Consider the following 13,278-nt stretch of genomic DNA (forward strand, 5'->3'; position numbering starts at 1 on the left):
AGTTATGAAATCCATAGATTAGGGCCTAATGAAATACATTCATGAATTACATTCATTGACAGATTTTCTTATATGAACTGTAACTCAGTAAAATCTTTGAAATTGTTGTATGTTGTTTTTATATTTTTGTTCAGTATATTTGTTTATTTTATTTGTATTTTTAGATATATACAAACTTATACATAGGAACAACAACTTAGACTCAAACATCTCATCTGCCCAGACCTGCATGCTCACACCCCCATCCCTAGTGTCTGCATTAGTTTGCCATTTGCATCAATTTGTCTTTCCATGGTCGCCCATGCTATTTCAATATTTCAATAATAAATTCGATTTTTCGATTGTGTTCATCATTTCCAAGTTTTTATTACATTTTTTGTCAAGATGAGTGATGAGAAGAGAATCGTCAAGCCCATTGGGTATCTCACTACACCGCCATATACCATGTCTTGAAATATGCAGACAGACGGATTAAAAGTTTACATTGTAATACTTTTGACAGCCAACTTTCTAACTTCGACCCACAACTACCGGACTTCATAGCATTCCCAGAAACCATGGATTATTGAGTCATTCTACACTTGACATGATTCTGCCATTGTGCTGTAGAATTTGTGAATGATGTCTCTTGTATAATAAATTCTATACATTAGTTTATACTGGATTAAGCGTCCATTTTCATAAACTAATTTTGTTAGTTATGCTCCAACTTCCCCTCGATTTTATGGCAACATCAGTTCCTTTTAAGTTTTGGTTCCAATAGTTTATACTTTTGGTCAGTTGGATATACTCTGCAAGGTTTTGTATATCTTCCCTATCATATGAACATCCTTTTCAGACTCAAATAAAATTCCATGAAGGTTGCTCTGTTTTAAAAAACAATTATAATCAACATTTCGTGATATGTAACTTTTAAATTGCATGTATTTGAAACCATCTACATTGGTCAATCCAAAATGACTTTTTAATTATGTCATGGCAATAAACATATTTCCTGTTAGCAAGTCATTTACAGACCAAGCACTCTTTCACCAACCATCATTAGACTCCATGTGTTATGTACCCTACAGGAGCAGAGCTATAGCTCTAAACAAGTCAAGGCACCTTGTATTATTCCCTATTTAGTGCACTGCTTTTGAGCAGAGCCCTATGAGATTTAATTATTATTCAGTTGAATTTGTTTTTGCTTTACACTGTAAGCATTGTTTTTGTGGAGCATTTGAATCCAAATGTGCATTGCCGCAGTTCAAGAAGAATGTTGCTTTGACTTGATTCGATTGAATAGGGCCTGAGATGCTAACACATTGGACCGCAACCAGCTTTCTTCCCAGCAGTACTGAGGAACAATGGCACACAAGAGCTGCTGTAGTCTAGGCTCATGGTTCTCTTTCTCAACATTTCTAYGGAAAAATTGGGATATTTTTGTGAATATACTGTACTATTAGCTGATATGAATGAGATTAAATATCAACACGCAGATCACCATGCTTCTTTCAACTGTGGTGCAGGAAATTACAGCCCAAAATTGGCTTCATTGTAAAAATAATATAATAATATTATTAAGAAAAGTTTTTTAATAATCAAATAAGAAAAGTTTTGTGTGAATTATCTAAATTTGAGCTAAACGTGTTATTAAAGACCTACATACAGTAGGTAGCTCCATTCCATAACTCTGATGGAGGCCAGCTTGACCTGGGTCGTGTTCATTAGGCACCAAAGGTAAGATAAGGGACAAACAGGGAAGGACTATCTGGACCTATCCAATAAAAAACACAGATTTTTTATTTTCAATTTCAAAACTTTTTTCTATGGTGTGCCCTACTAATCACAACCCAGTTAGAAGGGCAACAAGAAAAGGGCTAGGCTAGTTGGGATGAAGTATGCGAATAGCAGCACTGTAGAAACTATTACATCTTACAACGGAATGACTTGATTAGTGTGTATGTTAGCTAGACATAGTTGTCTTTGCTGTCTTTGTATCCAAGATAATTGTGTAGTTTAGAGTAATTATCGAGGTTATCGAGTTACCTAGCCAGTTATCGAGGTTACCTAGCCAGCTACACTTTCAAAGTCAACAACGCAGCCACTGCTAGCTAGCCTACTGTATCATTTAGTCAATAGATGTTTTTGCAACGTAAGCTCTACCTTTCTGAACATTCGAGACGCGTGTAGTCCATTGTCATTCCAATCTCCTTTGCATTAGCGTAGCCTTTCTGTAGCCTGTCACTATGTGTCTGTCTATCCCTCTTCTTTCCTGCTCTGCTCACAGAACATACTACGCTGCTTCACTACGTCGTAGGCCTGCCCTATCCTGCGTGAGCTCCTGTCCCACGAGTCCCCAGCGTCTGGCGAAGTCCTGGCATCTACATACTGCGTGCACACGATGCATCAGGACGCTTTGAATCTCAAAGAGCCTATGCGCCGGTCTCTCCACCTCGACTTGCTCATCTGGCCGAGCGTGAACGTATAAACCTGACTAGCACACAGATAAATGAACAAACTGAACTACTCATCTACTGCTCTCTCCCTCTGCGCCCACGTGTTCTCGGCACACACCCGAGAGCTTGATGTCTTCAGCGGTCGGGGTGGTGGCACTGGGATCCTCATCTCTCCCAAGGACATTCTCTCTTTCCTCCCCTGACCCATCTGTCTATCGTCCTCCTCCTTGAATAATCCATGCTGTCACAGTTACCAGCCCTTTCAAGCTTAACATCCTTATCATTTATCGCCCTCCAGGTTCCCTTGGAGAGTTCATCAATGAGCTTGATGCCTTGATAAGTTCCTTTCCTGAGGATGGCTCACCTCTCACAGTTCTGGGTGACTTTAACTTCTACTTAGTACTCATCCCGGATCCGGGAGCACCCCCACAGTAAAAAAGCTGACTAGCATAGCCTAGCATAGCGTCACAAATAAATACAAGTATATGTAAATATCATTAAATCACAAGTCCAAGACACCAGATGAAAGATACAGATCTTGTGAATCGAGCCATCATTTCTGATTTTAAAATGTTTTACAGGAAGACACAATATGTAAATCTATTAGCTAACCACGTTAGCAAAAGACACCACTTTTTTTACTCCACCACTTTTTTACTCCATCAGTAGCTATCACTAATAATCGACTAAATAAAGATATATATAGCCACTAACCAAGAAACAACTTCATAAGATGACAGTCTGATAACATATTATGGTATAGCATATGTTTTTATGAAAAATGTGCATTTTTCAGGTATAAATCACAGTTCTACATTGCAGCTGCAATCTGAAATAGCGTTGGAAGCAGCCGGAATAATTACAGAGACCGACGTCAATTACCAAAATACTCATCCTAAAACATTTCTGAAAAATACACAGCCTACAGCAATTGAAAGACACAGATCTTGTGAATCCAGACAATATTTCAGATTTTCTAAGTGTTTACAGGGCAGACACAATATGTAAACTATTAGCTAACCACGATAGCAAAAGACACAACTTTTCTCCACCATTTTTTTCCTGCATCAGTAGCTATCACTAATTCGACTAAATAAAGATATATATAGCCACTAACCAAGAAACAACTTCATAAGATGACAGTCTGATAACATATTTATGTATAGCATATGTTTTTTTTGAAAAATGTGCATTATTCAGGTATAAATCACAGTTCTACATTGCAGCTGCAATCTGAAATAGCGTTGGAAGCAGCCGGAATAATTACAGAGACCGACGTCAATTATCAAAATACTCATCCTAAACATTTCTGAAAAATACACAGCATACAGCAATTGAAAGACACAGATCTTGTGAATCCAGACAATATTTCAGAATTTCTAAGTGTTTTACAGCGAAAACACAATATATCGTTATATTAGCATACCACATGAGCAACATCACCCCAGCATTGAATCAAGGCAAAAGGGGCGATAACGTTATCGCCACCAAAATATATTAATTTTTTCACTAACCTTCTCAGAATTCTTCAGATGACAGTCCTGTAAGATCATATTACACAATGCATATAGAGTTTTTCGAAAATGTGCATATTTAGCATCACAAATCGTGGTTATGCAATATAATCTGTCAAAACATGGCATGCATTCTGGCCGGCGCCATCTTGGAAAGGATTATTTATCGATTAGATTGACTAAAAAAATACAGGTTGGACAGCTAATGAAAGATGCATTGGTTATTAAGCAACCGCTGATTTAGATTTTTAAAATTAACGTTACTAGACATACATTGTGAGTTACAGCCAGACTAGTGCCCCAAAAAATGGCCGACAACTGCGTTTACATTTTTCCACATAAATACGGAATAAAATCATAAATAACTCTTACTTTTGGACGAGCTTCCATCAGTATCTTGGGCAATGTGTCCTTTGTCCAAAATAATCGTTGCTTTGTTGTAAAACGACCTCCTCAACTTCGGAACTAGCAGCTAACGATAGCTACACGGCACACACATGTCCAAATCCTCAAACGCAATACTAAGGAATTCCGAAAAATAGCAATATACTCACATAAACTGATATAAATCGGTTTCAAATAACTTCGTTATGATGTTTCAACACCATATATCGAATTAAACACAGACGGATAGATCTTTGGTCAATAACGAGAGCTTTTGAGCATGCCATTCTGATGTCCTCCCTTGCGTCCTGGCGAGCGTCCAAAAGAAGGGACATCTCACTCATTGCCTTTTATAAACTCTGAGAAACACGTAGAGACGCCATTCCACTTCTCATTGGTTACTGACATCCAGGGAAGGCGGGTGCAGTTCATTTCGATCCATAGGCACACACAGAGCTTAAAACTGATCCGAGATCAGAGACTAATTTTCAGAGCTTCGCATGTCCTCTCATGATTTTCGCTGTAGAAAGAGTTCTGGTTCACCCACAGACATAATTCAAACGGTTTTAGAAACTAGAGATTGTTTTCTATCCAATAGTAATAATAATATGCATATTGTACGAGCAAGAATTGAGTATGAGGCAGTTTAATTTGGAGACGATATTTTCCAAAGTGGAAACAGCACCCCCTGTATTGAGAAAAGGTTTTAACTCCCCACGTCTACCTTTGACTCATTCCTCTCTGCCTCCTTCTTTCCACTCCTCTCCTCTTTTGACCTCACCCTCTCACCTTCCCCCCTACTCACAAGGCAGGCAATACGCTTGACCTCATCTTTACTAGATGCTGTCTTCCACTAACTCCATTGCAACTCCCCTCCAAGTCTCCGACCACTACCTTGTATCCTTTTCCCTCTCGCTCTCATCCAAACATTCCACACTGCCCCTACTCGGATGGTATCGCCCCGTCTCCAACCTTCCTCTCTCTCCCCCGCTACTCTCTCCTCTTCCATCCTATCATCTCTTCCCTCTGCTCAAACCTTCTCCAACCTAACTCCTGATTCTGCCTCCTCAACCCTCCTCTCCTCCCTTTCTGCATCCTTGACTCTCTATGTCCCCTATCCTCCAGGCCGGCTCGGTCCTCCACTCCTGCTCCGTGGCTCGACGACTCATTGCGAGCTCACAGAACAGGGCTCCCGGCAGCCAAGCGGAAATGGAGGAAAACTCGCCTCCCTGCGGACTGGCATCCTTTCACTCCCTCCTCTCTACATTCTCCTCTTCTGTCTCTGCTGCTAAAGCCACTTTCTACCACTCTAAATTCCAAGCATCTTCCTCTAACCCTAGGAAGCTCTTTGCCACCTTCTCCTCCCTCCTGAATCCTCCTCCCCTCCCCCTCCTCCCTCTCTGCGGATGACTTCGTCAACCATTTTGAAAAGAAGGTCGACGACATCCGATCCTCGTTTGCTAAGTCAAACGACACGCTGTTCTGCTCACACTCCCTACCCTGTGCTTTGACCTTTCCCCCCTTCTCTCCAGATGAAATCTCGCGTCTTGTGACGGCCGGCCGCCCAACAACCTGCCCGCTTGACCCTATCCCCTCCTCTCTTCTCCAGACCATTTCCGGAGACCTTCTCCCTACCTCACCTCGCTCATCAACTCATCCTTGACCGCGGCTACGTCCCTTCCGTCTTCAAGAGAGCGAGAGTTGCCCCCTTCTGAAAAACTACACTCGATCCCTCCGATGTAACAACTACAGACCAGTATCCCTTCTTTCTTTTCTCTCCAAAACTCTTGAACGTGCCGTCCTTGGCCAGCTTTCCTGCTATCTCTCTCAGAATGACTTCTTGATCCAAATCAGTCAGATTTCAAGACTAGTCATTTAACGAGACTGCTCTTCTCTGTGTCACGGAGGCGCTCCGCACTGCTAAAGCTAACTCTCTCTCCTCTGCTCTCATCCTTCGAGACCTATCGGCTGCCTTTGATACTGTGAACCATCAGATCCTCCTCTCCACCCTCTCCGAGTGGGCATCTCCGGCGCGGCCCACGCTTGGATTGCGTCCTACCTGACAGGTCGCTCCTACCAGGTGGCGTGGCAAGAATCTGTCTCCGCACCACGTGCTCTCACCACTGGTGTCCCCCGGGGCTCTGTTCTAGGCCCCTTCCTATTCTCTATACACCAAGTCACTTGGCTCTGTCATATCCTCACATGGTCTCTCCTATCATTGCTATGCAGACGACACACAATTAATCTTCTCCTTTCCCCCTTCTGATAACCAGGTGGCGAATCGCATCTCTGCATGTCTGGCAGACATATCAGTGTGGATGACGGATCACCACCTCAAGCTGAACCTCGGCAAAACGGAGCTGCTCTTCCTCCCGGGAAGACTGCCCGTTCCATGATCTCGCCATCACGGTTGACAACTCCTTGTGTCCTCCTCCCAGATGCTAAGAACCTTGGCGTGATCCTGGACAACACCCTGTCGTTCTCAACTAACATCAAGGCGGTGACCCGTTCCTGTAGGTTCATGCTCTACAACATTCGCAGAGTACGACCCTGCCTCACACAGGAAGCGGCGCAGGTCCTAATCCAGGCACTTGTCATCTCCCGTCTGGATTACTGCAACTCGCTGTGGCTGGGCTCCCTGCCTGTGCCATTAAACCCTACAACTCATCCAGAACGCCGCAGCCCGTCTGGTGTTCAACCTTCCCAAGTTCTCTCACGTCACCCCGCTCCTCCGCTCTCTCCACTGGCTTCCAGTTGAAGCTCGCATCCGCTACAAGACCATGGTGCTTGCCTACGGAGCTGTGAGGGAACGGCACCTCCGTACCTTCACGCTCTGATCAGGCCCTACACCCAAACAAGGGCACTGCGTTCATCCACCTCTGGCCTGCTCGCCTCCCTACCTCTGAGAAGTACAGTTCCCGCTCAGCCCAGTCAAAACTGTTCGCTGCTCTGGCACCTCCCAATTGGTGCGAACAAAACTCCCTCACGACGCCAGGTCAGCGGAGTCAATCACCACCTTCCGGAGACACCTGAAACCCCACCTCTTTAAGGAATACCTAGGATAGGATAAAGTAATCCTTCTAACCCCCCCCCCTTAAAAGAGTTAGATGCACTATTGTAAAGTGGTTGTTCCACTGGATATCATAAGGTGAATGCACCAATTTGTAAGTCGCTCTGGATAAGAGCGTCTGCTAAATGACTTAAATGTAAATGTAAATGTATGCCAGGTGGCTACTGTACTTTTTTTTTATTTTCTACTTTCATAGGGTGATGCTTTTGTTTCTCCCCAAAATGAAAACTCTGCATGTTTGGAAAGTGACGAAATCACCACCATCTTGAGTGGCCCGATTAATGGAGAGCCTTAACCTTTGACTTGTGAGTTGCGTTCAGGGGGGGATGTGTGCCCCGGTGCTGTCATACTGCAATTGTGTTAGAAGCAGATTTGATTGCCGTCCACACACACATACAGTACCTACAAACACACAGGAGTATGTGTGTAGGCTATTTCCATGACATTGACTGACCAGGTGAATCCAGGTAAAAGCTATGATCCCTTATTGATGTCACTTGTTAAATCCACTTCAATCAGTAGATATTAAGGGGAGGAGACAAGTTAAAGAAGGATTTTTAAGCCTTGAGACAACTGAGACATGGATTATGTATATGTGCAACTCAATATTAGGAAGGTGTTCCTAATGTTTGGTATACTCAGTGTATATACTTGTTGTATGTGTGTATACACATTGACACACACACAAAGCATACTTTCAAACAGCATTCAATTTTAGATTACAACAATATTATATTAGCATTTTTGAATGATACAGTTAGACAAAAACCGAATTATTTACCTCTTAAAAGCATGCGATCACGCTTCATGTCAAATTTCAACACCTTATTTAATCAAAATCCTTATTGTTTTGCTCACTGTAACCTCAGGGAAGAGTAACAAAACAGACCTTTTTGGGGATTTTGAATGATAGCTAACTACATCATCCACCATTATTAGAAGTATCCAACAGACAACCCAGACATGGTGGTGAAGATTTACATCAAAATAATATAATTGTGTATTTCATTAAAAAGGTTTGAACTTACATATGGAGGCGTGTCCAAACTGTCTGTATTAACCACGACAGGGGGAGGGTTCGCCTAAAAAGAGGGGGAAAAAGACCTTAGGACCTCAGGATTGCATGTCCCGAGACATTTCCCAAAGAATTCCCAAAAATCTGCCATTTCCATTACACTTGGGGATACAATGTAAATTCACATAGAAATGTACAATAAAATAAAATGTAACGTCCCATATCCACCATACAGAAAGAGAAGGCATCAGTCACTTACTCTCCTCATGTTGCTACAGAAACAAATGAGTAAAAAAGGATAGCGACTGGCTTTCATCAGAGATTACTAGGGCAGAGGAGCATACGTACATTGCATTTTACACTGCGGAATATGCAATGCTGAAGCATAAAGGCTAAATAAATCAAATTAAGTCCTCCAGGCTTGTGTCGGTGGTGCTCACCCCCCCCCCCCCCCCCCSSCCTGGCTGGCTGGCACGCAAATGGGTTGTTTAGAGTCAAAAGGGGAAAGTGTGGAACAATCCATCACTCGCTCGCTCTGTATGCGTAGTTCTCCCTCACTCACTTGTCCTCACTGTAATCTCCTAACTCCATCAAAGCAAACAGTGGAATGGCAGGGATTAAAAAAACATATACAACACAAAATGACCAACTACAGAAAAATAATTGACGGGTGCTTGTGGAAGAAAAAAAAAGTGAGAAAAAAACCTGTGACGTCGGAGGAAGGATGACAGGAGCGGTCTCAGCTGGGATGGACGAGATTGGGATCACGGGGATTATGGGAGAGGAAGGCGGGGCGGCATCTGTCTGCTAAACAATAGCAGGGGATGGGTCAGAGGTCAGAAAAACAGTGCAACACAGATGAACACCATAGGCTGCTTCCCTAATGGCACCATATTCCCTACATAGTGCAATACTTTTAATCAGGGCTCTGTTTAAAAGAAGTGAACTAAAAAGGGAATAGGGTGCCATTTGGGATGCAGGCCAATGGAATGTGGATGTGGGAGGGAGGATGAAAGGATGGAGGTGTGTGTGTATGTACACAATCTCCAAATCCACATGGGACAATGAGGCACAGTGGGGGGTTGGCCTCAACATATGCCCGTTTCGTGCTTATTGAAAAATATAGAAATGTCAATCTCCAAATGTAGCTAGATGCAATATTAACCCCTAAAACCTATCTCACTTTGTGAGGGGTGATTTTAGGGGTTAAAGAACTCCACAGGCATAGTACAGTGCCTGCTGAAATATAAATGTTGCCAAATTTGATTGTGATGTTGCCTGATTTGATTGTGATTCTTACAGAAGCTGTAGCATTCATCGAAAGCGGGGCACAGAGCATATGATTAAAAGTATTGTGGAGTTGAACTAGCATACACATTGTGTGTCTCAATGTATCGTTCTCAGAAGAGAAACCCTATCACGTTATGTAGTAGTTCCCCTGCAGTGAACGCATCCAAGTTTCAGTTTCAAGTTTTAATGTCACATGCACAAGTACAGTGAAATGTCTTTCTTACGAGCTCCAAAGACAACAATGCAGTAATCAATATACACAGAAGCACCGTTATCCATGTCAGCGAAAGACCGAACAGTGTCCTCTAAGAGTGTGTCTCATTCTGTCGCAGCAATTGTACTGGGACAGCAAAATAATACATTTCCATACATGATTCAACTGTAGCAGCAAGTGATACCTGTCCCATATACCATTATGGAGTTTGTATAACAGTGCGTACATCTATTGCTCTGAGGGAAGTTGGCAGTCTTTTTCTTGTATTATGGCATGGTAGCCTTCTGTTACATTTCCGTCAGCGAAGACATCAGGAGGCTTTCCCAATGTGAATCAATTAACACCCTTGTGACCCGATTCACTCAATACCTTGTGACTCACCACAAACCCGACTGAAATTATTCAATGATGATTCATGGATTTCATTCAAAAGGAACCTCTTTGGGCTAGGGGACAGTATTTTCACGTCCGGATGAAAAGCGTGCCCAAAGTAAACGTCCTACTACTCAGGCCCAGAAGCTAGGATATGCATATTATTAGTAGATTTGGATAGAAAACACTCTGAAGTTTCTAAAACTGTTTGAATAATGTCTGTGAGTATAACAAAACTGATTTGGCAGGCAAAACCCCGAGCACAATCCATCCCGGGGGAAAAAATGTTGAGCTCAATCTGTTTTCCATTAGTTTTATATGGCAATCCCTTTTTAATAGAAATATGCTTGCAGTTCCTATGGCTTCCACTAGATGTCAACAGTCTTTAGAAATTGGTTGATGTTTTTCCTTTGAGAAATGAAGAAGTAGCCCTGTAATTTCCATGTGTCACTCCAGGTGCACACTAATGTTTTGGTGTGCGCGACCTGGAACGTGCTTCACTTTGTTTTCGTCCGGTATTGAGCACAGTATTTCCCGTCTTAAATTTTATCAATTATTTACGTTTTAGGATACATAAATTTGGATTAGGAACGTTGTTTGAAATGTTTGGACCAAGTTTTCAGGTAACTTATTAGATACTTTGCAGGCATGTTGGGCGAGTTGGAACCGGTGTTTTTCTGAATCAAACGCGCCAAATATATTGCCATTTTGGGGATATAAAGAGGCAATTTATCGAAGAAAATGACAATTTGTGATGTTTATGGAACATTTTGGAGTGCCAACAGAAGAAAATCTTCAAAGGTATGGCATGAATTATATCGTTATTTCTGACTTTTATGTAGCACCTGCCTGGTTGAAATCTGATTCAGGGATTGGCGAGCGAAGGGATCCATAAGAAGTTAAAGACCGAGTGCAGTCAAAAAGGTGCTTTTCATGTGTTTAAAATACATTTCCATAATATGAAGTTGGAATAATTCTTTGAAATGTTTTAAATTATGATAATGCCCTTTTAGCAACAATTTTTTTTAATTAAAAAATTATTTCAGCCCATTATGGTGGGATGGAGTTTTGGTCTGCCTGGTGACCTTATCAAACCTTATTACAAGCAGGATTCATTCACACACAATCAGTTGCAAGCCATTCACATATGGTGCTATACTAACTTGAGACAACTCAAACGTTCCCACAAATCTTCCATTGACATCGATACATGTGAAAGTTCAAATTGCGAGCAAGCAACTGAAGTAGTAAGTACTCAGTCCTGTCACCTTAATTATGTAAGAGATCCATCTCATGAAGCCTGCTGTTGGCTGTATGAGGTAAGTGCAGCAGTATTTGGATATAGAGGCTTAATTGCTGTTGTGCTGCTGCTGTTGTCGCAGCAATACCCTATTGGAAAACAGCGCTGGAGCGAAAGTGCTAAAATTAGCCCACATTGACAACATTGATCCGCAAGCCCTAGTTTCAGAACTCCTGCTTCAAAATCCTTTAACAATAGGGCTTAATTGCTCAAAATGAATAAAAAAGTATCTCCATAATACAACGTACAAAAGAGCAGAGATTAGATTTCAATGGAATAAGACTGACAAGCTGTGAAATAACAACTATAGGAGTGTTATGAAACAGTATCTTCTGTATTTAGCAATTTTTTCATCTTTATTGACTGATTATTCTGAATCATTGAGCCAAAAACACTGTTTAGACCTTGCCATGGTAGAAGACAATCCTCAGACGAGAAGAACATTCAACATCCTAGCATAATGTCTTTGTACAGTATCCCCAATTCCTAGGGCACTGGATAACTATACTGCTTATAGATTCCCCATGCAAAAATTAAGTCTTTCTCCCTTTTGCAGCTTCAAATAATAATATTTGCCTAGGATATGCAGCTCTTACAAAAAATTACAAAATGCTTAGCAAAGCTGGGAACACCTGACTCAATAACTTGCAAGATATCGTTGACACAACATTTGTCAAGTACAAATGGGGACACTTACAGTAGCACTGCTGAGGGAGACATACCTTCTCAAAGTACACCATATCGTGCAAGATATCCTTGACACATTTATCAAAAAAAAATGGAGAAAGCAACCACTGCTGGGAAAGGAGGTAATACGTACCTTCTCAAAGGAGAACGGAACCCATGGGACCCGGAAACCATGGGAACCGAGACCCATGTCGGGCCTGAGGGTGCCACCGATACCTCCGATGACTTTGGCCGTGCTCTTGGTGGGGCTCTTCTTGACGCTGTCTCGGAGGTTGATGAAGCGGCTCCTGGCTTTGCACGATGCCGGGAGCGTGCAGGAGGTAAAGGTGGCCAGGGACGAGTGAGCTGGCGGATGTTGAGGTGGCCGGTAAGGCTGATGCTGTAGCTGTTGTTGCTGTAGTTGTTGTTGCTGCATTTGTTGTTTCTGCTGGTGTATTTGTTGTTGCTGCATTTGATGATGCTGCAATTGTTGCTGCTGCATTTGCTGCTGTTGCTGGTGCAGCTCGATGGCGTGCTGCCTTTGAAGGGGGTGCAGGTGAGCGAGGGACTCCTGGAGGTTCAGGTTGACCCATGGTTGACAGGATATCTTGCCTGGGCCCCTCTCGCCACTACCATTCGGGGCCTTGGAGCCGTATTCGTGCATCGGGTAGTACGTAGTCATTTTCTGAAACCGAGCAGAGGATGTGGAACTGAAGTTTCCCGGTTGGAGAATGAGATGAAGAGTCTCGAGGATGAGGGATCTTTCGTTACTGCTCGGGAGGAGTGAAATTGTTCCTGTTAAGCTTCGTGCTGGCAACAGACAAAACCCAATCCTATTTCTCGGGTTTCAGCCCCCTCAACCATCTCCATCACTGCCTTGTTTCAATACTCCCTCTCTTTCTCAATAGTTCTCTTAACTTGCACATTCACCCCTCTACCGTATCTTTCTCTCTTCCTATTACTCACACCCTCTCATCTCCTCTCATTCTCATGCCAATTAATAGGCTCCAGTGAG

General features: G+C 42.6%; 1 protein-coding gene across 8 annotated transcripts in view; it reads right to left on the minus strand.

The window, feature by feature from the left end:
- dlg1b (discs large MAGUK scaffold protein 1b) overlaps positions 1 to 13,278 on the minus strand; it is a 160,531-nt gene extending 147,253 nt beyond the window's left edge. For 3 of the 8 annotated variants that reach the window (XM_023978023.2, XM_023978021.2, XM_023978025.2), the window contains exons 1-3: positions 12,418 to 13,275; positions 9,127 to 9,228; positions 8,435 to 8,488 (exon numbers count right to left, since the gene is read on the minus strand). In XM_023978023.2, the coding sequence (XP_023833791.1) occupies positions 8,435 to 8,488; positions 9,127 to 9,228; positions 12,418 to 12,945 (684 nt within the window). In that variant the 5' untranslated portion in view covers positions 12,946 to 13,275. Of the gene's footprint in view, positions 1 to 8,434; positions 8,489 to 9,126; positions 9,229 to 12,417 lie in introns of all 8 variants that reach the window. The other 5 variants (XM_070436814.1, XM_070436813.1, XM_070436815.1 and 2 more) reach the window with 5 other exon arrangements.

Source organism: Salvelinus sp. IW2-2015, linkage group LG32, assembly GCF_002910315.2.
Source record: "Salvelinus sp. IW2-2015 linkage group LG32, ASM291031v2, whole genome shotgun sequence".
In the NCBI taxonomy this organism is placed as follows: Eukaryota; Metazoa; Chordata; class Actinopteri; order Salmoniformes; family Salmonidae; genus Salvelinus; species Salvelinus sp. IW2-2015.